The 27,441-nt window shown below is 40.8% G+C and overlaps 3 protein-coding genes across 22 annotated transcripts in view; all 3 read left to right on the top strand.

Annotated features, from left to right (window-relative positions):
* LOC125780956 (repetitive organellar protein-like) overlaps positions 1-17,808 on the top strand; it is a 38,271-nt gene extending 20,463 nt beyond the window's left edge. For 11 of the 20 annotated variants that reach the window (XM_049463305.1, XM_049463321.1, XM_049463306.1 and 8 more), the window contains 4 exons: positions 3,282-3,356; positions 10,692-10,766; positions 11,180-11,311; positions 11,601-12,112. In XM_049463305.1, the coding sequence (XP_049319262.1) occupies positions 3,282-3,356; positions 10,692-10,766; positions 11,180-11,311; positions 11,601-11,878 (560 nt within the window). In that variant the 3' untranslated portion in view covers positions 11,879-12,112. Of the gene's footprint in view, positions 1-1,784; positions 2,157-2,412; positions 2,479-3,281; positions 3,357-10,691; positions 10,767-11,179; positions 11,312-11,600; positions 12,113-17,311 lie in introns of those variants that run through there. The other 9 variants (XM_049463341.1, XM_049463364.1, XM_049463367.1 and 6 more) reach the window with 5 other exon arrangements.
* On the top strand, positions 12,931-13,953 carry LOC125780966 (uncharacterized). The gene has a single exon (XM_049463432.1). It carries the CDS (start codon positions 13,010-13,012, stop codon positions 13,934-13,936), a length of 927 nt encoding a protein of 308 aa, XP_049319389.1. The 5' UTR covers positions 12,931-13,009; the 3' UTR covers positions 13,937-13,953.
* A 2,780-nt stretch (positions 17,809-20,588) lies between the features above and the next one.
* Positions 20,589-21,789, top strand: LOC125799862 (uncharacterized protein K02A2.6-like). Its single transcript, XM_049476473.1, has 2 exons — positions 20,589-21,193; positions 21,632-21,789. Exons 1-2 carry the CDS (start codon positions 20,620-20,622, stop codon positions 21,787-21,789), a joined length of 732 nt encoding a protein of 243 aa, XP_049332430.1. The 5' UTR covers positions 20,589-20,619.
* The last annotated feature ends 5,652 nt before the right edge of the window (positions 21,790-27,441 follow it).

Raw genomic sequence — 27,441 nt, forward strand, 5'->3', positions numbered from 1 at the left:
CAGCATTAGAGTGAAGAGTCCGTGTGAGGTATGGGTGGGGTCGTTTACAATGCTGGGGTCTTTGTGGATGCAGCGTGTGGTGTAGATGTCGGTGATGGAGAGGAGAGAGACTCTGTTGATTTTCTCAGCTCCTCACTGTCTGCTGAAGGGTCTTGCGACCCGAGATGTTTCAGTTCCCAAAACAGACGGTACTGCAGGTGCTTAAGATGCTTTCTACAGTCCCTCTGTAGAACATGGTGAGGATGGGAGGTCTCCAGTCTCCACAGGAAGTAGAGGCGCTGCTGGGCTTTCTTTGTTATGGAGGTGGTGTTGAGGGACCAGGTGAGGTTCTCTGCAATGTGAACACAGAGGAACTTGGTGTTCTTCACAATTTCCACTGCAGAGCTGTTGATGTTCAGCAGGTGGTGGACACCTGGAGCTCTCCTGAAGTCAACAATCATCTCATTGTTCTCTGCACAGGTCTGTTATCCACTGCACCTCCTCTCTGTATGCTGACTCGTCGTTCTTGCTGATGAGGTCAACTAAAGTCATGTCATCAGCGAACTTATTGATGTGGTTTAAGCTGTACTTTGCAGTACAGTCATGAGTCAGCAGAGTGAACAGCAGTGGACTGAGCACACAGCCCTGAGGGCTGATCAGATGCTGAGGGATGATAGTGCTGAATGTTGAACTGAAGTCGATGAACAGCATTAAAACATAGCAGTCCTTATTGTCCAGGTGGGTGAGAGTCAGATGGAGTGCAGTTGAGATGGTATCGTCTTTATTAGAGGAGTCCTGCTACTGATCATGCAATGTTCACCTTGCTTTAGCATGAGTTTCATATGTGATTAGAACCTGGATCGACTTAGACTGGATTCTGTTTACACTTTTTACTAAAATGTGTTTCCAGTGTGACCAGGTAAGATCAGATTTTACTCTCCTGCATAAAAAGCACATCAACACGTGCACAACTCCCATTTCACTTGCTGTAACTGACTGTAATCATGCTCTCTCACCTGCTACTACCAGTGTATTACTCTCTATCAAACAATACAGCCTAACTGTATCCCTACACGCAAATCCCATTCAGTGTACACTTGTGTTAAATGTGGTGGAGATGCGTCTCTGATCACCTCTGAATGAAGATCATAATGTGATCTGATCATAATCTGCAGTTTCTACATGATCATGTGAGAGGAGTTAAATATGATATTCATATTGAGCTAAAAGTTAGAGAGGGTGATAAATATATTTAACAATTACAGATTTACAATTCAACAGTCTACTGCAAAATGTTAATCCTTAATGACACATGCTGCTCATTAAAGTAAAAATAAGTGAACAGATTCTGTACAGGAAACATTTTCTGCACATTATAGTCACAGTTCTTATTAATCACTGTGGGTAGTTTTATTAGGGTGAATAGTCCACTCTAAACACGTGACTTACACATGCACAACATTTTGTACTGCTAGAGGAATATTTAATAATGGCCTGTATATTTTATAAATTAATAAGTAATATAAAGTCTCTCAGTCTCAGTCAGTGCAGTTTCAGACCCTAAACATGAGGACAAAAAAGTTCCTATAAAACACCAGGTAGTTTTCTGCTGACACCACAAGACCACACTAAACTATCTACATTATTATTTTATTACAGTTTCAGAGATTCAACTGTTAAAGATGCACATGTTCCTGAACAAATTACAGACCAGGACATTCTGATAATACAGTTAATGATTAAGCAGTGTACAGTATATATATTTAAAGTAGTATCTGAGTGTAGCAGTGAAACAGTAGAAGAAAGCGGGAGAGTTTTAAAGATGAGTGCAGTTTATCTGCTGCTGCTGCTGGGCTGCAGTTTGTTGGAGGGACAGTCAGTCAGGGTGAATAGCATCACTCTGAGGGGTTCTGAAGACAGAGGAGACAGAGAGAACGAGATTCAGGCTGCTGAGAATCCCACAACTGAAGCTACAACCACAACCTCCACCCAACAAAGCTGCCAGCAGGACATCCACTCTGTACTGAGAGAGATGAGCGCTGTGCTGGCAGAGCTGAAAGTTGAACAGAGACACACGACGACTGCAGTGAACAACTTAGAGAGCAGACTGAGAGCCAGTGAGAGTCAAGTGGAGGAGCTGAAGAAAAAGGTAGAGGTGGAGAGTCACATCAATCAAGGTAAATCATGGAGCATGCTGTGTGTGTCTAAATCAGAGAAGAAGGGAATATAGTGAGATTCTCTTTTCTTAAATTCTCTTCATTCTGTTCAGCTTAATCTTAAACAGTGAGTCAGAGTGTAGTGGAGGAAATATCGGTTCTGAATTTGAGGAACTTAAAAAAACATCTGTAACAGATTTAATTCTCAGAATAAAGTTCAGCAGTAACTGTGTTCATTAATAAATATAACATGTATACTGTTCCCTTTATTACTTAGAGAAGCTGAACGACTTGAAAACATCACTCAACAATGAAGTGCAGATCTTAAAAAAGGAGAATCAAGGTAAGAAATTCACAATTTTGTTTCTTTACATTTGTAAAGCAGATATAGTTTAATGGCATTTAAATTTAATCAAAATATTTAAGTATATAGAACTAAGCCAACAAAAAATGAATTACATAAATTGTGCCTGTTGTTTGGGCAGTGCAACCTTTAAGAGTAAAACTAATTTGTTTCCCATTGGTTCCTGGCACCATCTATTTGCATACTGAGCATGTCCCTGTTTCTAATCCTGAACCAGTAAAACCAGTACACTGTGCTGAACCTCAGTCCCTGTTTCTAATCCTGAACCAGTAAAACCAGTACACTGTGCTGAACCTCAGCCCCTGTTTCTAATCCTGAACCAGTAAAACCAGTACACTGTGCTGAACCTCAGCCCCTGTTTCTAATCCTGAACCAGTAAAACCAGTACACTGTGCTGAACATCAGCCCCTGTTTCTTATGCTGTGTTGATTCTAAGTGCTGGATTTTGTTAGGAGAGTATTTCATTTAATTAATTGATCACATACTGTCACAACTATCAAGATTATAAAGTCCTGGACTGGATACTGGATTCAGGATTTGTGTAACTAAGGTTAATATAAATAGAGTAACTACAATTTACTTAATTTATTTAATTACACTTAACAAGTGCATTGTTTGTACTTAATTTAGTGAGTTATTTAGAGTTGAATTATTTGATTTAATTAAACTTAAATGGTATAAGGTGATCAGTGTTTTTCTCAGACTGAGTTAACAGGTTGTACAGTGGGTTATGTAATGGAATTAGTTTAAAGTTATGATCTCTTTGTTGTTTTGATCTTCAGCTCAGACAGTGAATCACAGCACACTGGAGGTGAGATTTGAGACTGAAGTGGATGAACTGAAGACTAAAAGTGATGGTAATAATTTATTATTTATTTTGTTAGGAATAAATGTAACACCCCTCTCTGTCCAATAGTATGAACTATGAGCGGGCGTTAAGTTTGTATCTGTTATAAGTAAAGTAAATGAACTTCTTTTAGGTTTTTATACTATTGTAGCTTAGCCTTTTGCTGTCTTTTTTAAACCTGACTATGAGTATAGCTAATTCTATTTACCTTCTTGACTGGTCATATGAAAAGAACCTTTAGGAACAATGTAATGTAATAATAACCCCCAAATAACAGTATAAATAACAATAGACCGAAACCTTCTAGTTTGAATATAAAAGTATTAACACTCTTTCCTTGAAATGGGTTCAAGTAATTCTCTCTAGCACAATAACAATCAATAAAGTTCTTAGCTTTCAACTTAAACCTCAGAATTTAACCAGAGATAAATGTTACTACAAACACAGTGATGCAATCACAGTTTTAGCTCTAAATAAACTCTAAAATAAAACCGTGTGGGCCCTTTAATAGCACTGTCTAAGCCGGCATTAAATGAAATAAAAAAAAAACAAAAGGCCTGGACGTAGCTGGGGTTCGTAGTGGCCCAAGAAAGCTGAAACTGGCCTCTTCGCTCAGGGAGTCAAACAAAAATATGTATGTGTGTATTTACTGAGTACCTCAGTTGTATTGTGGATCCAGTAATAGCTGCTTTAATCAGTGCAACTCAGCTTCTTAGCAACACAGCTCTCTCTCTCTCTCTCTCGGTTCAGCAGCAGCACAGCTCACGCACATTCTCCCTGTTCAGCAGCAGCACAGCTCACGCACCTTCACTCGATTCAGCAGCAGCAGAGCTCACGCACATTCTCTCGGTTCAGCAGCAGCACAGCTCACGCACATTCTCTCTGTTCAGCAGTAGCACAGCTCACGGACATTCTCTCGATTCAGCAGCAGCACAGCTCACGCACATTCTCCTGTTCAGCAGCAGCACAGCTCATGCACCTTCACTCGGTTCAGCAGCAGCACAGCTCACGCACATTCTCTCGGTTCAGCAGCAGCACAGCTCACGCACATTCTCTCTGTTCAGCAGCAGCACAGCTCACGCACCTTCACTCGATTCAGCAGCAGCACAGCTCACGCACATTCTCTCTGTTCAGCAGTAGCACAGTTTCGCAGCTTACTAGCCAGCATCTCTCGCTCAGTTTAGCAGCAAGCATGTAGTTAAAAGAGTTCTCCTTCAGCCCAACTGCGTTAGTTCCACTGGGGATGAACTCTGTCGACTCTTGCTGTTGACAATATCTCACAGTTATAACTGACCTTGCTTTACAGTTCAACTGGGAACGTTGCTCTGATGCAGGGTTAAGCAGACCCTTTAGCTCCACACAGCTAACTTAGCCAGCTAGCAGACTCGTGAGTTCCAGGTTTCGAGCAGAAACACTGACACAGGATGCATATAAAGTCCAGCGCAATCCAAAAAGGTAGACAAACACTCTGTCCGAGGTTTTTACCCACTTAATAAACTCTAAACTAACTTATTTCTCTAGTTGAGAAACTTTTAGCTGGCAGCGAACTCACAACCTACTAACTATTATTTTTTCTCTTTGTGTTCTAACATACACATACATATTTTTGGCTGGGTTACATAAATATGAGAAATGGGCAGCGGAGTGCACTACAGGTGGTGTGTAGAGCACAGCTCCAGACTCTGTTCTGGTTCATGCATCCGATGATGTTGATGTCATACGCTTTAAACTCCAGTTAAAAGCCTTTTAAACACCAACCAGTCAGCACACAGTAGCAGTAATGCTAGCGTCTTTACTGCCTAAACCCCTTTTGCTGTAAATAAAATATACATATATTGGAAAGACATAATTTTGCTTTACAAAATTCAAGTTAAATCTTGGACAAGTGCACCATTCCACGAAATGGGTGCGATTTTATTTGATGTAACTCTTCCAAATTAAACGTAATTTTTTAAAATCTTTTGAACTGTGAATCCAATAAAACATAAATTTAACTATTTAAAAAATGTACTGGTCAAGCTCAGACAGCTTTACTTAATATTTCATAAAGTTTCTTCCAAGATGTTTATATTTTTCTCATTCCTGTTTCCAAATCTCATGTGACATTTAAGAAACATGTTTAAAAGCAAGTTCACTACTTGCTTTTATTTTCTTTCAAGTCTTATTTTAAATAAATGGTTGACTGATCCTTCAAATAATTTATATTTATGACAATAAAGAAATCTCTCTATATTTATAAACATTGTATCTATCTAAAATATGCAAAGCAATTTTTATCTTTTCAAGAAGATCCAAACCTGTAAATTATCAAATGTATTATCATGCAATTTATTAAAAAAATAAATAAAGGATGAACCAAACAGAATTGGAAAAAAAAGTTTTTTACATAAACTAATATTCACATTTAGAAATAAATAAACCAATGGGCAATTCCTGTTACTGAAACTCACTCCTGTTACTGGCACTCACTCCTGTTAATGGAACTTACTCCTGTTAATGGCACTCACTCCTGTTGCTGGCACTTATTTCTGTTACTGGCACTCATTTCTGTTACTGGCACTCACTCCTGTTACTTTTTATGTTTTGAGTAATAGAACTGAAAGTAGCTCAGTCCTGTTACTGGAACTCACTCCTGTTACTTGAACTCACTCCTTTTACTGGCACTTAGTCCTGTCATTGGCTCTCACTCCTGTTACTGGAATGCACTCCTGCAACTGGCACTCAGTCCTGTTACTGGCAGTCACTCCTGTTACTTTTTATGTTTTGAGTTTTTAGCATAGAATTAGCAAAAACATGAAAAATAGCTAAATGGCGGCTATGCTAATAGCACGAGGAGCACATTCTAGTGATTTTCCCAAAATTAAAAAATAAGCAAATCAGATCTCAGAATTACTTTAGGTAACAGGAATGAGTGTTGAGATTGACCTCCTCCTCAGTCGTAGTTACAATAAGATCCCATGATCTTTAGAAGAACCAGCTGATGTCACTTCCTGTTGTAGATGTGACTTGTAGAATGTTTCAGTTGGGGTAATGTTTTACGGTCACAGGAATGAGTGAAACCCAGAGACAACTAAAATGTGTATATTAACTTAAATATTTTGGATTTATTATGAAATAAATATTTTTAAAGCATAGATGGGATTTGGAGTCACACAACAATGCAAAAAAATACAGCTCTAAAGGATTTTTATAATTATATTTTTGGTATGGTTTATAGTTAGAGAGTGGGGACAGGTAACAAATGCTATTTTTATATGTTTATATTTATCGTGACCTCCTTCCTCTCTAAAACACACCTGTCCCCACCCAAGATGGCGGCGCGTTAACACGCAGCGGCCGCTCCGGGTCCGTTAAATGGTGCTTTTGTGTTACTATTTGTCGTTTTTTCCGTTATTTCCTGCAAATATGTACATCGGAACACCCGTGCACATGTTCTACCACCGCCAGACCCTGCTACAGTGGAGAAACCAGCCAGAAAACACGCTACCGGATGAGGTTCTGGAGACGCTACTTGAGCTTAGCCTGCTAAGAGACCCAGGCCGCCAGCCCGCGGTGTTTCCTGACGCCGGAGCCCAGCGGAAGTGCCATCGCAAGCGGTGCGAGCGTAAGCGCGGAAAGAGAGCCGGGATCCGCGCGAGGCTAAAGGCTATTCCTAGCCGGCCGGCTATACCATCGCTCTTTCTTGCAAACGTCTGTTCCCTTGACAATAAACTGGACTACATCCGACTCCAGCGAACTACCCAGCGTGAGTTCAGAGACTGCTTTGTTTTGGTTTTTGTGGAATCGTGGCTTAACGACAACATTCCGGACAGCGCCATTCAGCTAGCCGGGCTAACCGCGTTCAGAGCGGATAGGAGCGCGGCTCTATCCGGGAAGACCCGCGGTGGAGGCGTGTGTGTTTACATCAACACGGAATGGTGTAACAACGCTGTAACTGTCGCCAAACACTGCTCTCCGCTGGTGGAGTTCCTGATAGTCAAGTGCAGACCTTTTTATTTAGTACGGGAGTTCTCCGCCGTGCTAATAGCTGCTGTCTACATTCCACCCAGCGCTAGCATTGGTGCTAATGCTAAAGAGGCTCTGTGTGAACTCTATCGGACTATCAGCGATCTGCAAAACAAACACCCAGACGGACTGTTTATTATCGCCAGAGATTTCAACCACGCAAATCTCAAGTCAGTGCTCCCTAAATTCCACCAACATGTGAACTTTGCAACGAGAGGAGCGAGCGCGTTGGATCTTGTTTACACAAACATCCCCAGCGCATACTGGGTGGAGCCCCGCCCCCACCTCGCTTTCTCGGATCACATGTGTGTTTGGCTGACACCAACATACACACCACTCATCAGACGCTCCAGACCAGTTCAGAAGCAGGTGAAAACCTGGCCGGCAGGCTCCATCTCTGCCCTTCAGGACTGTTTTGAGTGCACTGCATGGGACATGTTTAGGGAGGCTGCTACTGAAGGCGATTCTGTTGATTTGGAGGAGTATGCAGCATCAGTCACTGGCTACATCAGCAAGTGTATTGATGATGTCACTGTCTCCAAGACCATCACCACACGCCCAAACCAGAAGCCTTGGATGACTGCTGAGGTACGTGCGCTGCTGAGGACCCGCGACTCCGCCTTCAGAGTGGGTGACAAGGTGGCCCTGAGGAAAGCGAGAGCCGACCTGTCAAGAGCTATCAGAGTGGCAAAGCGCGCACACGCCCAGAGAATCCACAGCCACTTCAAGGACACGGGTGACGCGCGGCGCATGTGGCAGGGCATCCAGGCAATCACCAACTACAGGACAATGCCACCGTCCTGTGAACGTGATGCCTCCCTCCCTGATGCCCTAAACAACTTTTATGCACGGTTTGAGGCACAAAACAACACGATGGCGAGAAAGACCATGCCCAAGCTGGACGAGCAGGTGTTGTGCCTGACTGCAGTGGATGTGAGGAACACTCTGCGCAGAGTCAACCCACGAAAAGCTGCAGGACCAGACAACATCCCCGGCAGAGTGCTCAGGGAGTGCGCAGACCAGCTGACAGATGTTCTCACGGACATCTTCAACATCTCCCTGTGCAGCGCCACTGTCCCAACGTGCCTCAAGTCCACCACCATCGTCCCCGTGCCAAAGAAGTCCACAGTGTCCTGCCTCAATGACTACTGTCCCGTTGCACTTACACCCATCATCATGAAGTGCTTCGAGAGGCTAGTCATGAGGAACATCAAGACACAACTGCCCTCTTCACTGGACCCCCTGCAGTTTGCGTATCATCCCAATCGCTCCATGGACGATGCCATCACCACCACCCTTCATCTCTCCCTCACCCACCTGGAGAAGAAGGACACTTACGTCAGAATGCTGTTTATAGACTTCAGTTCAGAATTCAACACCATCATCCCACAGAACCTCATCAGGAAGCTAAGCTCGCTTGGCCTCAACACCCCCCTCTGTAACTGGATCCTGGACTTTCTGACGGGGAGACCCCAGTCAGTCCGGTTCGGGGGCAGCACCTCCAGCACCATCACACTGAACACGGGGGCCCCCCAGGGCAGTGTCCTGAGTCCTCTGCTGTTCACCCTGCTGACTCATGACTGTGCTGCAAAACACAGTTCTAACAGCTTTATCAAGTTCGCCGATGATACAACCGTGCTGGGTCTCATCACCAAAGGCGACGAGTCAGCATACAGAGAGGAGGTGCAGCGGCTGACAGACTGGTGTACAGTCAACAACCTTCACCTGAATGTGGACAAGACAAAGGAAATGGTTGTTGACTTCAGGAGAGCACAACACACCCACTCTCCACTCAACATCGACGGGTCCTCTGTGGAGATTGTTAAGAGCACCAAGTTCCTTGGTGTCCACTTAGCAGATAACCTCACCTGGACCCTGAACACCAGCTCTACAGCCAAGAAAGCCCAGCAGCGTCTCTACTTCCTCCGGAAGCTGAGAAAGGCCCGTCTCCCTCCACCCATCCTCACACTCTTCTATAGAGGGACCATTGAGAGCATCCTAAGCAGCTGCATCACTGCCTGGTTTGGGACCTGCACCGTCTCTGCCCGCAAGACCCTCCAGCGTATTGTGAGGACAGCTGAGAGGATCATCGGCGTCTCTCTCCCCTCCATCATGGACATTTACACCACCCGCAGCATCCGCAAAGCAACCAGCATTGTGAATGACCCCACTCATCCCTCACACGAACTGTTCTCCCTCCTGCCTTCGGGAAGAAGGTACCGCAGCATCCGGTCCAGCACGACCAGATTCTGCAACTGCTTCTACCCCCAAGCCATCAGACTCCTTAACTGCAGAGACTGAACTGATGGTTTTTCTGTACATGCACACACACTCTTACCCCACTTACCCCAGAAAATGGAAAGCACTAAAAACCCTACTACCTCACTGGACTCTATTGCACACTGTGTAATAGAGTAATTACAACCTCACCTGGTCTTTTTTGCACACTGCAAAATTTGCACACTGTCTTGTTATTTATTATTCTTTGTCTGTATTGTGTTGTATTGTCTGTCTGCACTTTTTGTACTGTTGCACTATTGTTCTGTCTACACTGTGTTTATGTGCACCATGGTCCTTGGAGGAACGTTGTTTCGTTTCACTGTGTACTCTGTATATAGCTGAAATGACAATAAAAACCACTTTGACTTTGACTTTGGCAGGTGAACAGGCTAGACTAAATTACTAGCAGGAGTGAGTGTGCTGGTACCTGATAGACTGGTGAACTGTGCAGGGGGGATTCCTGCCTTGTGTTCAATGATTCCAGCTGGAATCTGTATTTACTGTGATCCTGATCAGGAAGAAGCAGATGAGAAGATGAACTGATGGAGGGATTCTTACACTCACATGCCTAAAGTCATGGGATAGCAATATGTAAATTGAAGTGACCTAAGGGGACAGCTTGGGAACGCCCACACCAGCATAAACTGTGAGGTGTTATCTTGTGAGTGAGGTTAAACACTAACCAGTATGCTCATGGTTAAGACATGAATTACCAGAGTTAGAGTGAGACCTGATAGTGGTTTTCAGATGGATTAGAACGTTCCATTTCTTAAGTTGTGCAGAAATTTAACATTCCTCCATCCACAGTCTCACGTGTGTACCGTAAATACATCATAAAAGCATTACCACCCACTACACTGTCCGCTGTGGGTGTATCAGTGCCATCTGGATAAATTTACAGAAATCTGATCTACATTCAAGCAGCAGACATTTAATTCCCCACAGTTTATTTTAAATACAGGTTTAAATTGTTCTGCAAATTCCCACTGTAAAGTTAATTAAACATGAGGACTTTGGTGAAAATAACTGGAAGTGAAATGCTGTGTACTTTGTTATTCAGAGTCACTGAAAGACTTGAAAAACTCCCTGAAGATCACAGAGAACAATGTGGAGATCCTGAAAAAGGAGAACCAAGGTACTAAATTCAGTTTTTCTAAGAAAACCTCTAAGAACTTTATTAAGAGGGAGAACTTTCTATAAACAGGCAGATTAAAGAAATTGATGCATTGCTGAACTTTTTTTTTTATATATTTTGCTCTTGAGGTTTTAGAGTGAATTTGTATTATTTAACAAACTATCCCATTTAATATATACAATCTAACCACAAGTTTTTCTAATCTGTATAATAATTTATATAATTTTAGATTTTGCTCTTTTACTTGCACAGCGTGTGTCTCTATATCACTGTAAATGTGATTCATTGTTTATTTCTTGAAACTTTGCATTTGGACAACATGTGTTACTATGTTAATATTAATGATGTTCATATAGCAGAAGAAATCTATCACCAGTGTTGAATTGATTTCTCCAACTTTCTGTTTATTAAAGAGAGAAAAGTGGTGTTTTCAGCATCACTTTCAGGCGGGGAATCGGCTAATCATGGACCATACAGCACTGATGTTACTCTGGTCTACAAACACGTCTTCATCAACATCGGAAACGCTTACAACCCAGTTACAGGTAGGTTATGATTTATTTTAGATTAGGTCAGATTCAGCACGTCTGTACATTTATTAAAGGAAATTTGGCGTCATCTGTCGTTTTTCTGATGGAACTGTGTTCTTAATCAGTTATGAATGAGTCAGAATTCTGTTAGGTTACAAATAATCCTAAATATGAGACTAAATTCTGAACCTTAAGAATGTTTTATGAAATGCACCCCTGAACTGAGTAATCAAGTTCATTATATTCTATGTTTAACAGGCTGGTTGATGAGATCCCTGTTTTTCTCACTTTATCTATAATTCAGGTATTTTCACTGCCCCTGTCAGAGGAGTCTATGAATTCAAAATCTACGCTTTTGGACTTGGTGGAAGAACTATGTCAGTGGTCTTACAGAAGAATGGACATCATGTAACAGGAGCATATGTTCATCAACAACCAAATGTTGTAAATTCCTCTAATGGAGTCTCACTGTTACTGGAAGTAGGAGATGTTGTCTGTGTGAAGGTCAGAGCTAATGATTGGGTACATGACAGTACATTTCATCACACCACCTTTAGTGGTCAGATGCTGTTTTCTGTTTGAGCAGTTTAATTTTAAATGTTCAGTGTAAAGAGACTCTGTGATTTTCAGTAACTAACTTCAGAATATACATTTTAAACTCAGAGAGGTGAAAGGTCATCACTGTATCCGTACTTTATCCTTTATTTTCTTTAAAATAAGTAATACTGTATATCTGCCTTCCATGTTGTTGTAATGACTAAAAGTGTGGGGAAAAATAAGTAACTAATAATGTGTGATCTTCACTATGTTACCATTTTACACCTTAATGAACAACATAATATCTCATGTAATTCATATTGTGATGAAATGAGAACTGATTTTATAAAATAATAAATCTGAACTTGTGATCTGTAAAACCTGATGTTACAGTGGATTATTGTAACTGAGTACAGAAGACTCCCAGCTGATATCAGTTATTGCAGTTCTGTTATTATTGAGATATTCCTCTTTCAGATGATCATGTGATCAAAGCTGAGTTATTTTTCAGTTCTTACAGTAAACAACTACGTCCTCAGTTAGTTAATCAATATGAGTGTTTTATAACAGAGTCTTTGATCTTATTTATAGCATGTCTTTCCTGGACAGAGAATCAAAAGTGCTTCCTCTGATACTGAGATATATTCAGTGCTGAAGTATTGGGTAAATATTAATTCAGAATAACATTCTTCATACTAAAATAAAAAAATAATAATAATTAGGTAAAGAATAATGCTTCTTTGTAATGTAGTTCGATGTCATTCCAACAAAGTAAAACATGAATGGTAAAAAAAATGTATTATTTTTAAATGTTTTTATTAAACAATTATAAGTAGAGAACACAGTCAGAGCCCTCTGAAGAGTTCATTTACCAGCATATCTGTAATTCAAGTCAAGTCAAGCATTTTATATTGTCATTAATCTGAGTACAGGTACACAAGCTTGCTTTAATCTTCAGCTTCTACACTTTTCTCTGTTTTCTTCTCTTTTACTCTCTTCACACTTACTAATCCACTTTTAGTCTGCTTCCTCTTTGCTCTACACACCTATTAATCCACTCTCAGTCTACTTTTATAGACTTTTTCCTCAGGTTTGCTGGATTAGCTGTTTGCTGCTGCAGTTTGTTTGTGTAAGTTTCTAATTTCAACTGAAACAAGGTGAGTGCTTTTTTTCTCCATGGCTTCTGCTCAGGTTTACACCTGTTTAGAGTGTGGCATGTATAGCTTAGATCCCTTATCCACCGATACTGGTAACAATAGTGGTATTTGTACTAAGTGTGAGATAGTTAGCACCTTGGTGGATAAGGTGAATAAGTTAGAGCTGCACGTCCGGGGTTTAATAAGGGATAGACAGCAGGATTCACTGTTAGCAGCCCCGGGTGTCTCAGGGAGAGTTAGTACCCCCTCGACTCCGGCCTTAGAGCCCTCACAGCGGGGCGAATGGGTAACGTCTTGGCGGCATAGTCGAAAGGCTAAGGCTAATGCTACCGCAAAGGCCACAGCCAGCCCACCTAAACACCACGCTCCCCCAGTTCACGTGTCAAACAGGTTTGCCCCGCTCAGTGAAGCACCAACTGAGGAGCCTGTTAAAGGTACTCTGGTGATAGGAGACTCTATCGTCCGACACGTGAAATTAGCTACTCCTTTAGGGGCACCAGCGGCAACAGTTACTTGTTTACCGGGAGCCAGAGCACCGGACATTAGTGGCAACCTCAGGTTAGGGAATAGGAGATATTCGAGGGTAGTAATTCATGTAGGGGCCAATGATATTCGTCTGCGGCAGTCTGAAGTAACTAAGGCTAATATTAAAGAGGTGATTAAACAGGCCCAGACGCTGTCCGAGGAGGTAATCTGCTCTGGCCCCATCCCAATGAGGCGTGGTGATGAAGCTTACAGCAGGCTTTCTTCGCTGAACCGCTGGATGTCCAAGTGGTGTGCAGAAAATCATGTGGGCTTTATAGATAACTGGCTACACTTTGAGGGCAAGCCTGGTCTTTTAGGTAGGGATGGTGTCCACCCCACGCGGGAGGGTGCTGCCTTACTTTCATGCAGCATAGCTCATAGTCTTTTAGTTAGTCGGCAGAGTAGCATTAGAAGCTGCTGACAATCCAGAGCCGGGACCAGGCCGCAGACAGAGAGGCTTAACCGACCGTCTGCGAGCTGCAAAGAGACGTTACCTAGATACCAATGTATTCAGACTGTGTCTGTCCCCCGAGTCAAACAAAAACATCAAAAAACTAAAACAGTAAATCTAAATAACTTAACTTATATTAAACAATCATATCCAGACTGTAGTACTAACATTTCAAGCCTAAAGATTGGTTTACTTAATATTAGATCTCTAAATTCAAAAGCAGTTCTGGTGAATGAAATGATAACTGATCAGAAATTCGATGTTCTGTGTCTGACAGAAACCTGGATTAGGCCAAATGAATATGTAGCATTAAATGAAGCCACCCCTGCAGGCTATAATTATATACACAATCCGAGATTGTCCGGTAGAGGAGGTGGGGTCTGCATATTTTTCCAAAGTACCTTAGTTAGCAATCAGAAACACTATGAAAATTTTACTTCTTTTGAGCTTCTTTACACCAGTATAATTAATCCAGTTACAAAAAAGAATGCATTTTCTTTAATTAACATCTACAGACCACCAGGGCCCTATTTAGAATTTTTAAAAGAATTTAGTGATTTTGTCACAGACTTAGCAGTAAGTAATGATAAAGTGATTATAGTTGGAGACTTCAACATTCATTTCGAAAAATTGGATGATCCATTAAAAAAGGCATTCACATCGATTTTAGACTCAGTTGGTATTATTCAAAATATAACAGGACCTACTCATTACTGTAATCATACTCTGGATTTAGTTTTGACCCTGGGTGTGAGCATAGATAACCCGAATATTCGTTCTCAAACCTCCGCAATTTCAGATCATTACCTTATTTAATTTAAATTACATCTTAGTCATAATATACGTACATCCCCTAGCTACTCTGTAAAACGTTCAATTACGCCTTTTACAGCCCAACAATTTACAGGTAAGCTTCCAGACTTATCAACTCTAATATATTCTCCTGTAGACCCAGTAGAACTAGACAAACTAACCGAAGGTTTAGAAAATACCTTTCGCTCTACCTTAGATGTTGTAGCACCCCTTAAACACAAAATAGAGAGACAGAAAAAGCTCGCACTGTGGTACAATGATCAAACTCGTACCTTAAAGCAGTTAGTACGAAATTTAGAGCGTAAATATCGATCAACTAAACTGGAAGTGTTTCACTCTGCGTGGAAAGACAGTCTTGTTAAATATAGAAAAGAACTTAATAAAGCCCGCTCAGCGTATCTGGCCTCACAGATCGAGATAAATAAAAATAATCCTAGAGTTCTCTTTAGTGTTATTTCCAAATTAACTAAAAACCAGGCAGGTACTGAACCTCAGATTCCAGCCATTTACACCAGCAACGATTTTATGGACTTCTTCAATAGTAAAATTGAAAACATTCGGGATAAAATTAAACAGATAAATATTACATCCTCTCTGTCATCTGGTCTGGCTGATCTAGAACAAAACCCTGTTACTGAAGTTAGGTTGGAAGTCTTTAACCCACTTCCACAGCTAGAACTAGAGAAAATTATCTCCTCTTCAAACAGCACAACCTGCACACTTGATGCTGTTCCCACAAAATTATTAAAACAGGTACTGCCAGATATAATTAAACCTCTGTTAATGATAGTAAACTCATCGCTCACCCTGGGCCATGTACCCAAAGCCTTTAAAACAGCTGTAATAAAACCTCTGATCAAGAAACCAAATCTTGATCCTAGTGTACTGTCTAACTATAGACCTATTTCAAACTTACCCTTTATTTCTAAGATTTTAGAAAAAGCTGTAGCCCAACAACTTTGCTCTTACCTGCAAAGAAACCAGATCTATGAAAAATTTCAATCTGGATTTAGGCCTTATCATAGCACTGAGACAGCTTTAGTTAGAATAACAAACGATCTACTTATAGCCGCCAACCAAGGCTGTGTTTCCTTACTCGTACTTCTCGATCTGAGCGCAGCCTTTGATACAATAGATCATACTATCCTTTTAGAAAGACTAGAGAACATGGTCGGTGTAACCGGAACTGCCTTAGCATGGTTTAAATCGTACTTAACCGATCGCTATCAGTTTGTGAGGATAAATGATATGTCTTCCAGTTATACCAAGGTAAGATATGGAATTCCACAAGGCTCTATATTAGGACCGTTATTATTTACATTATATATGCTCCCACTGGGCAAAGTTATTAGAAAACACAATGTGAATTTTCATTGTTATGCGGATGACACGCAGCTCTTCATATCAGCCAAACCTGATGACAGAGTGAGATTAAAGAAAATCGAGGATTGTGTAGAAGATGTAAAATCATGGATGTCGCACAACTTCCTACTATTAAATAGTGATAAAACAGAAGTTCTCCTATTAGGCCCCAAAGCTGCTAGAAATAAATTATCAGACTTAATGCTAAATCTGGCTGACTTCTCAGCCACCCCTGGTTCAGCAGCTAAAAACCTTGGAGTTATCATAGATTCAGATCTAGCATTCGATAAACACATATCTAATGTTACTAGAACAGCTTTTCTACACCTACGTAATATTGCCAAGCTAAGAAATGCCCTATCACTGTATGACGCAGAAAAATTAGTACATGCCTTTATTACCTCAAGGCTAGATTATTGTAATGCGCTACTGTCTGGATGTTCCGGCAGTAACTTAAATAAACTTCAGCTAGTTCAAAATGCTGCAGCCAGGGTCCTTACTAAAACTAGAAAATTTGACCATATTAGTCCAGTACTATCAGCACTGCACTGGCTTCCAGTCAAATTCCGCATAGACTATAAAATTCTCCTGTTAACGTATAAAGCCCTACACGGACTCGCTCCTGAGTATTTACAAGACCTCATCTCCTGTTATGAACCACCGCGATTACTCAGATCTCAGGGTGCTGGTTTATTAGTAGTGCCTAAAATTCAGAGGAGCTCTGCAGGAGGAAGAGCTTTCTCTTATAAAGCGCCTCAACTCTGGAATAATCTCCCCGAATATGTTCGGGACTCAGACACAGTCTCAATCTTTAAGTCTAGACTGAAAACTTACTTGTTTAGTTTAGCATTTGGTAATTAATGTTTTTCCCTTTAGATAAGGCTGCAGATTCAGGGGTTCATGGACAGAGGAAATTGTGGTAAACTGAGATGCTGGTGCTGTTGTTCTCCCACTGCACACGGTCACTCAGGTTTGTGGACGGTGGAGTGGGTGGATGCTGGTGTTTCAGGGTGCCTCCATGTCTATGTTACCTTCTGGCTCTCTGCCTTTAGTTAGGCTGTTTTATTCAGTTCTGCCGGAGTCATTTGCCACACTCTGATAATGTTTTAATATTCTCAGTTTTGCATAAATCCAGTCAAAACTAATTCCATCTCTCTGCTTTCCTCCGAGTTACTGACTGCCCACCTGTCTGACCCGATACCGATGTTGGACCCTCAGGCTCTCGCGTCTCCTGTCCGGCCAGACTGATGGAAGTTTCTGAAGTCAGCTCTTCTCCACCACCACCACAGATCAGCTGCTCATCATCCATCTCACTCTCCACTACAGATTACATCCAAGCCATTAGTGGCGCTATTACACTCCTGAGTACATAAAACCTATATGGATGTATAAAAGACTTTTTAAATGTTAATTTAAAAGCCGTTTGACCAGTGGTAGGATGGTCCCCCCTTTAATGTGAGTCTTGGTCCTCCCAAGGTTTCTTCCTCCTCCTGCAGCTCTGAGGGAGTTTTTCCTTGCCTCCGCGCTCACTGGGGGATCTGTATTATGTATATTCTATGTTTAATGTTTTGCCTGATTCTTTGTCCTGTAATCATGTTTCTGTAAAGCTGCTTTGTGCCAACACCTGTTGTAAAAAGCGCTATACAAATAAATTTGATTTGATTTGATGACAGTGTAACAAAATTACGTTCTTCTGGAACCATGGTGCAACATGGGATAGCAATAAAATAGACAAACATAAAGTGCAAAAAGTAACGATAGTGCAACACAAAACTATAACACTACAATAAATACAGCTGACGAGACAGTTTAACAGACAGGACAGTGCAGTACTGATACGGTATAATGAAATGTGCATAGTGAGAATAAGGTGCAGAAATATGTAACCTACTGTAATATATAGAACATACATGACCACAGCGGTTACTGAGGAGAGTTTATAGTTCTACAGAACGAAGCTTCAAATATTGCTGATAGAGGCATTTCGGTCTCTGTGTGCAGAGTGTGTGTTTGTGTGGGTTTGTTCTCTGTACAGGTCTGTTATCCACTGCACCTCCTCTCTGTATGCTGACTCGTCGTTCTTGCTGATGAGGTCAACTACAGTTGTGTCATCAGCAAACTTGATGATGTGGTTTGAGCTGTACTTTGCAGTACAGTCATGAGTCAGCAGAGTGAACAGCAGTGGACTGAGCACACAGCCCTGAGGGGCACCGGTGCTCAGTATGGTGGTGCTGGAGGTGTTTTTTCTGATCCTGACAGATTGTGGTCTCTCAGTCAGAAAATCTTAAACCCATTTGCAGAATGAGGAGTTCAGGCCCAGCAAGCTCAGGTTTCCGATCAGATGCTGAGGGATGATGGTGTTGAATGTTGAACTGAAGTTGATGAACAGCATTTAAACAGCAGTCTTTATTGTCCAGGTGGGTGAGAGTCAGGTGAAGTGCAGTTGAGATGGCATCGTCTTTATTAGAGGAGTCCTGCTACTGATCATGCAATGTACACCTTGCTTTAGCATGAGTTTCATATGTGATTAGTACCTGGATCGACTTAGACTGGATTCTGTTTACACTTTTTACTAAAATGTGTTTCCAGTGTGACCAGGTAAGATCAGATTTTACTCTCCTGCATAAAAAGCACATCAACATGTGCACAACTCCCATTTCACTTGCTGTAACTGACTGTAATCATGCTCTCTCACCTGCTACTACCAGTGTATTACTCTCTATCAAACAACACAGCCTAACTGTATCCCTACACGCAAATTGTAGTATATAAAGTGGATCTATTTAGTTCAGCGGAGCCACTCCCCTAGCTCCCCTAGTTTACCTATAGGTTATTTGCAGTGCAGTGATATGTGAATATAGAGACTACGAGTAAAGCTAAGTAAAGGTCATGTTCATTCTACCTCCGAGTTGAATCATTTATTTATAAGTACTATGTTGGAGTAAAGACACAACAGATTGACGACGAGTAAAGCCGAACCCTGAACGACTGCTCGAAACGGAAAGTTAAACCGGAGGGAAGGAGAAACGAAGGGAAAAAAAGCAGGAGACGAAACGAAACCTAGCAAAGGATCCGTGAGTAACGAGTAATGAGTAATGTCCGAAATGGCTTGCGTTGGGAAAGTAGAGAAGTTTGATAGCTCATGTGAAGACTGGGAATCATACATAGAGCGAGTGGAGTTATACTGTGACGCTAATGATATCAGGGACGACAAAAAAGGTTCCGTCCTCCTCAGTCTTATGGGAGCTAAAACTGACAGTCTAGTACGTAATCTCCTGAGCCCTGCGAAAGTCATTCAAAGACATTGTTGAGACGTTGCAGATGTATTTAAACCCCGCACCACTAGTGATAGCGGAAAGATTCAGGTTTCATAAACGGAATCAAACAAAGGATGAAGGTATATCTGAGTATATGGCGGAACTGCGCAAACTCTCGCAGCATTGTGACTTTAAAGATGGACTTAACAATGCCTTAAGAGATCGATTGGTATGTGGCATTCACTGTACAAGCACACAAAAAAGGCTACTGTCCGAAAAAGAGCTAGATTTGAAGAAAGCACTCGAACTAGCTTTCTCAATGGAAACAGCAGCTAAGCGTGCATCAGAGCTACAGAAGAAAACTCTAGAAAACGAAGTGCATCAAATGTCCTTAAATGAGAAAAGGCAAAAATGCTACAGGTGTGGTAAATCCTTTCACCATGCAAATGACTGCTGGTTTAAGGAAAAGACATGTAGGAAATGCCACAAACAAGGCCACATAGAAAGAGCATGCAAAACAGACCAAACTAATACTCAAAAAGGAACATCTGGAAAGAGCAAAGGTTTTAAACCTAAATCAAAGTCCAAAGCAAATGAAATGCACAAAGTAACAGAACATTCAGACAGCACAAACAGCAGTGAGGAAGATGACTTGTCATGCTTAGAGCCGCATAGCATAACTGAAGAAGACCGGAAAATAACATGGGTCACAACAACAGTGTCTGGAGTGAAACTTAAAATGGAACTGGACACAGGTTCAGTCTTGTCAGTTATCTCTGAGACCGACTATGACAGGCTGTTTTCTCACTTACCACTGAAAAAGACATCAGTGATGTTAAAAACGTACACAGGTGAAAAGGTGTCCTGAAAACCACAGGCCCAGCTCTATTAGGTGGGAATGGCTAAGAAGAATTCAGCTTGATTGGCATGCAATAAAAGCCCTGAATATCTCAACAAACCTCGAGAGCTCCACCCGCAGCCCTGACCAAAGGCTGTCAAAGTTGTTGGAGGCTAATGCACACGTGTTTGAGAAAGGCATTGGTAAACTTAAACACAGCAAAAATTGAACTTGAAAAAGATGCCAACCCAAGATTTCACAAAGCGCGCTCAGTGCCGTATGCCCTACGTCCCAAGATAGACGCTGAACTGCAGAATTTGGAGGCATCCGGCATTCTCTCAAAAGTTGACTGGAGTGACTGGCCTACGCCCATTGTTCCCGTGATGAAGAAAGGAAAAAGTGAAGTGTGTATATGTGGGGACTTCAAGGTGAGCATTAATCCGGTGCTGCGCACAGTGCAGTACCCCCTTCCACGAATCGAAGACATTTTCTCATCATTGGCTGGTGGGGAGAAGTTTTCAAAGATCGACTTGTCACAGGCCTATCTCCAGATGGAAGTGGAGGAGTCAAGCAAAAAGTTCCTAATCATCAACACTCATAAAGGACTTTACCGATACAATCGACTTGTGTTTGGTGTTGCTTCAGCTCCAGCCATCTGGCAAAGAGCCATGGATCAGGTGCTCCAGGACATACCTGGAACACAATGCTACCTGGATGATATTATCATAACAGGAAAAGATGATGATGATCATTTCCAGAACCTGAGCAAAGTACTCACCAAGCTGAATGAGTACGGCCTACGGGCAAAGAGAGAGAAATGTGAATTTTTCAAAAGAGAAATCTCATACTGTGGACATGTCATCGACAAGCATGGCTTACATAAGTCACAAGAGAAAATTGAGGCAGTGCTGAAAGCACCTAAACCTGAAAATGTGTCACAATTGAGATCGTACTTAGGTCTTGTCAACTATTACCACAAATTTCTGCCAAACCTTGCGTCAGTGCTGTATCCACTAAATGCGCTACTGCAGACAGGAGTGGAATGGTAGTGGTCAGAAAAATGTGAAAAGGCATTTGTAGAAACAAAAAGACTAATAACATCTGACAAGCTACTTACCCACTATGATCCATCCAGACCCATCCGTCTAGCATGTGATGCGTCCCCGTACGGCATTGGTGCAGTCTTATCGCACACGATGGATAATGGACTTGAGCGTCCAGTTGCATTCGCTTCAAGGTCCTTTTCAAGTGCCGAACGCAATTATGCACAGATAGATAGGGAGGCCCTTAGCCTAGTATGGGGTATCAAAAAGTTCCACCATTACCTCTATGGCCAAAGGTTTACCTTAGTGACTGATCATCAGCCCCTAGTGTCGATATTCAATCCACGGAAAGGAGTCCCAGTGATGTCAGCCGCGCGACTACAGCAATGGGCCCTGTTGTTAGGAGCACACTTGTATGACATCGAGTTCAAGGGGACTAAACAACACTGCAATGCTGATGGTTTATCACGCCTCCCACTGTCAACAACTGTGGAAGAAATTCCCGGCTGAAATGTTCCACACAACACTGATAGACCAGCTGCCAGTTACAAATGCCATGATACGAAAAGAAACACGGAATGACCCAACACTTTCCAAGGTGTATGAAATCACAGTACAAGGTTGGCCTGCCCATGGGAATCCTTGTTTTTCTGAGTTTTCGGCAAGACGTGATCAGCTGTCAGTTTGCCAGGGAACCTTGATGTGTGGATCACATGTGGTAGTGCTCTCCAAGCTTCACACCAGAGTGTTGGACAGTCTACATGAGGGTCACGTAGGTACGGTGAAGATGAAAAGCCTGGCCCGTAGCTACATATGGTGGCCAGGCATAGATAAACAAATCGAGGACATCACCAAAACCTGTCCAGGATGCCAGAGCATTCAAAACGCACCACCACAGGCTCCCCTACATCCGTGGGAATGGCCGTCTGCACCCTGGCAGAGAGTGCATGTTGATTTTGCTGGCCCTTTCATGAACTCTATGTTTCTCATAGCCGTGGACGCTCACTCAAAGTGGCCAGAAGTTGTCCAAATGAAATCAACAACATCCGAAAAGACTATTTCTGTCCTGAGAACCATCTTCGCCAGGAATGGCCTGCCTGAGCAAATTGTGAGTGACAATGGCCCACAGTATACTTCTGAGGAGTTTCAAGACTTCATGAAAAGGAATGGTATCAAACATTTCAAGTCAGCACCTCACCATCCAGCAACAAATGGGTTAGCAGAACGGTTCGTGCAAACATTCAAAAAGTCCATAAAAGCAATGACAAAAGAAGACATCTCTCTTCAACACAAAATTGACAATTTCCTTCTGGTGTATCGAAATTCTGTCCATGCAACAACCAATCGGACACCTGCAATGCTGTTCATGAACAGACAGCTGAGATCTGTGGGAAAAAAATTATGTCAGATTGTGTTAAATGCATTGGCAATGTTATATATTACTTTAGTTATGTAGCATTAATCTAAAAGGGGAGGAGTGTAGTATATAAAGTGGATCTATTTACTTCAGCGGAGCCACTCCCCTAGCTACTGAGTTTACCTATAGGTTATTTGCAGTGCAGTGATATGTGAATATAGAGACTACGAGTAAAACTAAGTAAAGGTCATGTTCATTCTACCTCCGAGTTGAATCATTTATTTATATGTACTATGTTGGAGTTAAGACACAACACAAATCCGTGTACACTTGTGTTAAATGTGGTGGAGATGCGTCTCTGATCACCTCTGAATGAAGATCATAATGTGATCTGATCATAATCTGCAGTTTCTGCATGATCATGTGAGAGGAGTTAAATATGATTTTTATATTGAGCTAAAAGTTAGAGAGGGTGATACATTTATTTAAACATTATAATAATAAGTTCCATGTTCATAATATACATTATAGTGTGAAGGTTTGAACCCTGAGTCCAATGACACATGCTGTTTTATTTCGAATTATTTAAGTGAATAGATCCTCTAAGGGAAACTAATATGACATTTTAGACATATATTTTTATGTTTATTTATTGTTTATTCGTGCAGATGAACAGTTGTTATGATTTAGAATGTACAGATGTGTGTTGTAAACTTTGAACTGAAAATTAAAATATATATAATTTCACTGTGGAAAGGCTGTACTAAAGACTGACTAGTCTCTAGTAAATTGTATGATTTTTTTTTACTGCTAGAGCAATATTTAATAATGACCTGCATATTCTATAAATTAATAAGTAATATAACATCTCTCAGTCTCAGTTAGTGCAGTTTCAGACCCTAAAAATAAGGACAAATAAATTCCCATAAAACACCTGGAAGTGACACTAATCAACATTAGCATTTTTCTGCTGACACCACAAGGCCACACTAAGCTATCTACATTATTATTTAATAGATTTATTACTGTTTCAGAGATTTTACCATCAGCTGTTAAACATTTACATGTTTCTGTACAAATTACAGACCAAAACATTCTGATAATACAGTTAATAACTAACACATGTCCACTATATATATAGTATCTGAGTGTAGCAGTGAAACAGTAGAAGAAAGCGGGAGAGTTTTAAAGATGAGTGCAGTTTATCTGCTGCTGCTGCTGGTGCTGGGCTGCAGTTTGTTGGGGGGACAGTCAGTCAGGATGAATAGCATCACTCTGAGGGGTTCTGAAGACAGAGGAGACAGAGAGAACGAGATTCAGGCTGCTGAGAATCCAACAACTGAAGCTACAACCACAACCTCCACCCAACAAAGCTGCCAGCAGGACATCCACTCTGTACTGAGAGAGATGAGCGCTGTGCTGGCAGAGCTGAAAGTTGAACAGAGACACACGACGACTGCAGTGAACAACTTAGAGAGCAGACTGAGAGCCAGTGAGAGTCAAGTGGAGGAGCTGAAGAAGAAGAGTGAAGGTAAATCATGGAGCATGATGTGTGTGTCTAAATCAGAGAAGAAGGGAATATAGTGAGATTCTCTTTTCTTAAATTCTCTTCATTCTGTTCAGCTTAATCTTAAACAGTGAGTCAGAGTGCAGTGGAGGAAATATCGGTTCTGAATTTGAGGAACTTAAAAAAACACCTGTAACAGATTTAATTCTCAGAATAAAGCTCAGCAGTAACTGTGTTCATTAATAAATATAACATGTATACTGTTCCCTTTATTACTTAGAGAAGCTGAACGACTTGAAAACAACAATGAAGTGGAGATCTTAAAAAAGATTCACCATCAGTGTGTAGTCATGCCCAGTGGCCATTTTTACACCAAGATTTAGTAAATCTTCTGAACCAGTAAAACCGGTACACTGTGCTGGACCTCAGCCCTCAACCTAAGTTATGATCTCTTTGTTGTTTTGATCTTCAGCTCAGGCAGTGAATCACAGCACACTGGAGGTGAGATTTAAGACTGAAGTGGATGAACTGAAGACTAAAAGTGATGGTAATAATTTATTATTTATTTTATTAGGAATAAATATGAGAAATGGGCAGCAGAGTGCACTGCAGGTAGTGTGTAGAGCACAGCTCCAGACTCTGTTCTGGTTCATGTATCCGATGTTGAGCATCAAGATTCTTATCAGCCTGAACAGAACCAGTTCTTTGGGTGGAAAATGGCAATCAGAGAATCTCTAAGAGAATAAAATACTCACTTAAGAATCTCTTCTGGGTTTTTGGCCACTAGAGGGTTCTTCAGAGTGAGTCCAAAATGAATGAATTTATATTGAGCAACTGGTCAAAATCGTAGTTTATAAATTTATTATAATTTGCTGACTGATAAAAATTACAAATTCTCTCAACACAACAATATTAAAAGTTTCAGTACTTTAAACATACGTTTTAAACGTTTTTGCTGTGAAAAAATGGACACATATTGGAAAGACATCATTCTGCTTTCCAAAATTCAAGTAAAATCTTGGACAAGTGCACCATTCCACCAAATGGGTGCAATTTGTTTGATGTAACTCTTCCAAATTAAACTTAAACTTTATTTTATGTATTTTTAATATATTTTAAATATTTTTTAAACTGTGAATCCAATGACACATAAATTTAACTTGTTAAACATGTACTGGTCAATCTCAGGCATCTTTACTTAATATTATTGGAAAAGGTTTATATTTTTCTCATTCTTGTTACCAAAGTTGACTACTTCCTTTGATTTTCTCTAAAGAAATTTATATTTTATTTTAAATACATGGTTGACTGCTTCTTCAAATAATTAATATTTATGCCATTTTCTGATGTCACTTCCTGTTGTAGATGTGACTTGTAGAATGTTCCAGATGTTTCAGATGGGGTAATGTTTTACGGTAACAGGAATGAGTGAAACCCAGAGACTAAAATGTGTATTTTAACTTAAATATTATGGATTAGGAAAAAATTATAATTTTAAAGCATATGGGATTTGAAGTCACACATCAATGCAAAAAATTACATCTGAACAATTTTAACATTTATATTTCATGGTATAGTTCATATTTAGATGTGTTTTAAGTAGTTTTTATAATTTTTTTAAATTACATATCTTATTTTTTCAATTAGGTCAATAAACAAGACACTATGCTTAATAATAAACTGTATTAATGTATATATTAGCTCTGTGTACTCCCATTCATTGTGTCTCACTCTCGTCTCCCTTTAGCGGTTTACAGTCATTTTCTGATATAATGGAGAATATAGGAGGTGGGTAGGCTGGTCATAAACTGACTCTGGTTTAATTCTTGTTCTGGTCACTGTCACTGAGGAGTTAGGTGTGTTCTCTGTCTCTGGGGTCGTGACCTCCTTCCTCTCTAAAACACACCTGGCAGGTGAACAGGCTAGACTAAACTCTAACCAGTATGCTCATGATTAAGACATGAATTTCTACTATTACGACTCCGGAAGAAATGTTGTCAGTTGCACGATTTAATGTTTTAACATATTTAGCAAAAACAAAGATACATATATGAAGAGGTTATAATGAAACAGTCTTCTAGTAGAGTCTTTGGCGTAGGCCCCGTCATCGGCCCAGGACTTGATACATCTGGGCTCTGCAGATACTGTCCTACATTGGAGACAGGGGCGGAGCCAACCCCCGGGCAACCAAACGGGACCAACCTGGAGGCGGTGGGGAAGGAGGAGGGTAAGAACGACCATCAGCGTCTGAAAGGCAGCAAAGGTACTGAATGAGTGATCTTATTTAAAGGCAGAAGGAACAGCTGATTGGATAGGTAATTAGGTGACGTAGCATTGGAGTCTTTAGTAGAACTTTCGCTGCGCTTTCATTACCAGAGTTAGAGTGAGACCTGATAGTGGTTTTCAGATGGATTGGAACGTTCCATTTCTTAAGTTGTGCAGAGACTTAACATTCCTCCATTCACAGTCTCACGTGTGTACCGTAAATACATCATAAAAGCATTACCACCCACTACGCTGTCCGCTGTGGGTGTATCAGTGCCATCTGGATAATTTACAGACATCTGATCTACATTCAAGCAGCAGACATTTAATTCCCCACAGTTTATTTTAAATACAGGTTTAAATTGTTCTGCAAATTCCCACTGTAAAGTTAATTAAACATGAGGACTTTGGTGAAAATGACTGTAAGTGAAATGCTGTGTACTTTGTTATTCAGAGTCACTGAAAGACTTGAAAAACTCCCTGAAGATCACAGAGAACAATGTGGAGATCCTGAAAAAGGAGAACCAAGGTACTAAATTCAGTTTTTCTAAGAAAACCTCTAAGAACTTTATTAAGAGGAAGGACTTTCTATAAACAGACAGATTAAAGAAATTGATGCATTGTTGAACTTAAATGTTTTTTATATTTTCTTCTTAGATAGAGATAGATAGATAGATAGATAGATAGATAGATAGATAGATAGAACTTTATTGATCCCTTGGGAGGTTCCCTCAGGGAAATTAGGGTTCCAGTAGCAGCATCAATACAGTACACACAGATAGAAACAAAGAGTAGGTGTATATAAAGTGTATATAAACAATATAAAGTGCAAAGCAAGTAGACAAAAGTATAAAACAGCAAATATAATTAGTATAACTATAAATATAAATATGCAGTGAATGTATTTGAATAGAATTTTTATTGCACTTATTCCGTATGTATTATTTTATTGCGCTTAGTCCGTATGTGTTATTTTATTGCACTTAGTCCATTTGAGTTGCTACTGCTCCTCCTCATCCTCTGTCCTCCTGTT

Source organism: Astyanax mexicanus, chromosome 1 (assembly GCF_023375975.1).
Source record: "Astyanax mexicanus isolate ESR-SI-001 chromosome 1, AstMex3_surface, whole genome shotgun sequence".
Taxonomy (NCBI): Eukaryota; Metazoa; Chordata; class Actinopteri; order Characiformes; family Acestrorhamphidae; genus Astyanax; species Astyanax mexicanus.